Source organism: Engraulis encrasicolus, chromosome 12, assembly GCF_034702125.1.
Source record: "Engraulis encrasicolus isolate BLACKSEA-1 chromosome 12, IST_EnEncr_1.0, whole genome shotgun sequence".
Lineage (NCBI taxonomy): Eukaryota > Metazoa > Chordata > Actinopteri > Clupeiformes > Engraulidae > Engraulis > Engraulis encrasicolus.
Window position 1 is genome coordinate 28072701 of NC_085868.1, and position 2500 is coordinate 28075200.

The following is a 2500-nucleotide window of genomic DNA, read 5'->3' on the forward strand; positions in this document are numbered from 1 at the left end:
CCAGTCTTTCTTGGCTCAGGCCCAGGAGCAGCAGGTCTTCCCCCTCCCTCTGAAACGCCAGTCCGGCTCCTCCAAGAACCGACGGTCCAGCGCTGCCCACTCCTCCTCCTCCTCCTCCCCCTCCTCCTCCTCTTCCTCCGCCTCTCTCATCCCGCCCAAGCTCACCCCCGAGGGTACCACCACCAGCTCGCGCACCAAGCCCCCTCCGGACCTGTCCGCCCTCCTGTTGCCACCGGGTCTCCTGGGCTTACACCCCCCCAACGGGGTCATCCAGCACCCCCCGGCCCAAGACGCCCCGCTGGCCCTCACCACCAAGCCCCGGGGGGCCCCCAGCGTGCAGCCCAGCCAGGGGGCCCTAGCCACCGCTGCCTACGCCCCCTCCACAGCTACGTCCACCGATACCTCCCTGCCAGTCAACCTCAGCACGGGGAGCGGCCGCACCAAGCCTCCTCCAGCATCACTCTCCTCCTCCGCATCATGTATGAATACTTAGCATTGTTTTTTTTTTTAAATGTACCTTTTTGTGTGTTTCTATATGTGCAATATGTGGTGTTACATGTTTATGATACATCGTAGCCTGACCAGAGCTTACTTAGGGTTGCAAATGAACAACCTGGGCAGAAAGCCTTCCATCATATGATAACATTTAAGTACCGGTAAATAAATGCAATTGAAATATAGGTTCACGTTGCATATTGACACGGAAACACGATGCAAATAACTGTCAAGTTATTCAACTCATCGTGTCTCAAGTCAAGTCAAGTCCTGAGTCTTAATCTCCCAAGTCTGAGTCTGAGGCAAGATTCACATTTTTCGTCTTATCTCAAGTCAAACCACAACTCATAAAAACAGCGACTTGAGTTGACTCGAGTCTGAGTCACTAATTGTCAAGTCCCCATGTCTGCTTTTAATGTATCACATCTATACACTATTGTCATGGCATGGACTGTTATTGTGAATATAGTGTATAAAAATGAGCCCTGCCACGTCTGCACATTGCCATGGTGTCGACTATGGCACGACGATGCATTGCTCCCGACTAACTACATATTGTGTCATACGTATGAATTCCAATTTAGCAGGGGCAGCGAGCACGACGCCGACCCCCCATGGGGCAGAGGGAGGAGGAGGAGGAGGAGGCCGAACGCGGGCGCCACGCAAGAGCAAGTCCCCCAAGGCCCTGGCCGCCTGGAAGGCAGCGGGGGTGGGGGCCCAGAACCACCTGGCCCAGTCCCTGGTGGACCTCTTCCAGCAAGGGGAGCTCAGTGGCGCCACCCCTGGATCCCTATCCCTGCTACCCACCCTCGGCTCCATAGCTGTCCCAGCAGCCTCCTCCACTACCACCATCAGCACCACCGCCACCACTACTACTGCTACTGCTACGGTGGGGAAGGAAAGCGCCAAGGACTCGGAGGACTCTGGAGAGGATGATGACGACGATGAAGATGACGACCTGGGGGATGAAGAGGACGATGATGAGGAGGATGATGAGGACGACAGCCTGTCAGGTGAGACACACATCGCTCAGTCCGCATGCCAGGTCCAGACAGTCTCTAAGTCAACACCCCCACAAACATGCAAGTTCCATTTGGACTTTTGGCAACAACAAAAAATAATTGAATAAGTGAATGACTGACTTATCCAATATATCAACAAGTCAATGAATCTGGAGTAATTCTTTTTTTTTAATCATTTTTTTTTGTGACACATCAACTCTGGGAGTATTTTTGAGCTTGAGTAATCCTTAACCTTTAGGTCAAGTCCGTCATGTAGTGGAGAAATGTTTGAATTGCTTGTTCCATCCAGTACATAGCAGCTGGCGGTAGATTTTTGTACGTCTGGGAAAAAGCTTTGTTGAGTGTTCCGCTGACTTATGAAAGTCTGCCTGGCTTTACTAAATTACCCAATCATCTTTATTCCTCCTCTCTTTCTCTCTCTGTCTCTCTCTCTCTCTCTCTCTCTCTCTCTCTCTCTCTCTCTCTCTCTCTCTCTCTCTCTCTCTCTCTCTCTCTCTCTCTCTCTCTCTCTCTCTCTCTTTCTCTCTCTCTCTCTCTCTCTCTCTCTCTCTCTCTCTCTCTCTCTCTCTCCGTCTGGCTCTCATCCCTCTCTTCTCTCCTCCATCCTCCTGCCCCCCCTCCTCGTTCTTCTCTCTCTCTCTCTCTCTTTCTCTCTCTGTCTCTCTCTCTCTGTCTCTCTCTCTCTCTCTCTCTCTCTCTCTCTCTCCGTCTGGCTCTCATCCCTCTCTTCTCTCCTCCATCCTCCTGCCCCCCGCCCCTCCTCCCCCCCTCCTCGTTCTTCTGTGGTGTGTCTGTGTCTGAACTCTCATGCCTTTTCTTCCCACGCATATTGTTTCTCCTCCCCTCTGATCATCATGATCCTTCCATCCCTCCTTTTTTCTACCCATCTGTCTCTTTCCACCGCGCTCTGTTCTGCGTTGGTGTGTCTGTGTCTGAACTTGTGTGACTTTCATCCCTCACTTACGTCTCCTTCTACTGATTCT

At 52.1% G+C, this 2500-nt stretch overlaps 1 protein-coding gene across 9 annotated transcripts in view; it reads left to right on the forward strand.

The window, feature by feature from the left end:
• LOC134459663 (bromodomain adjacent to zinc finger domain protein 2B-like) overlaps positions 1 to 2500 on the forward strand; it is a 224479-nt gene that overhangs the window by 157427 nt on the left and 64552 nt on the right. For all 9 annotated transcript variants that reach the window (XM_063212034.1, XM_063212033.1, XM_063212039.1 and 6 more), the window contains 2 exons: positions 5 to 479; positions 1080 to 1508. In XM_063212034.1, coding sequence (XP_063068104.1) covers positions 5 to 479; positions 1080 to 1508 — 904 coding nt within the window. The remainder of the gene's footprint in view (positions 1 to 4; positions 480 to 1079; positions 1509 to 2500) is intronic.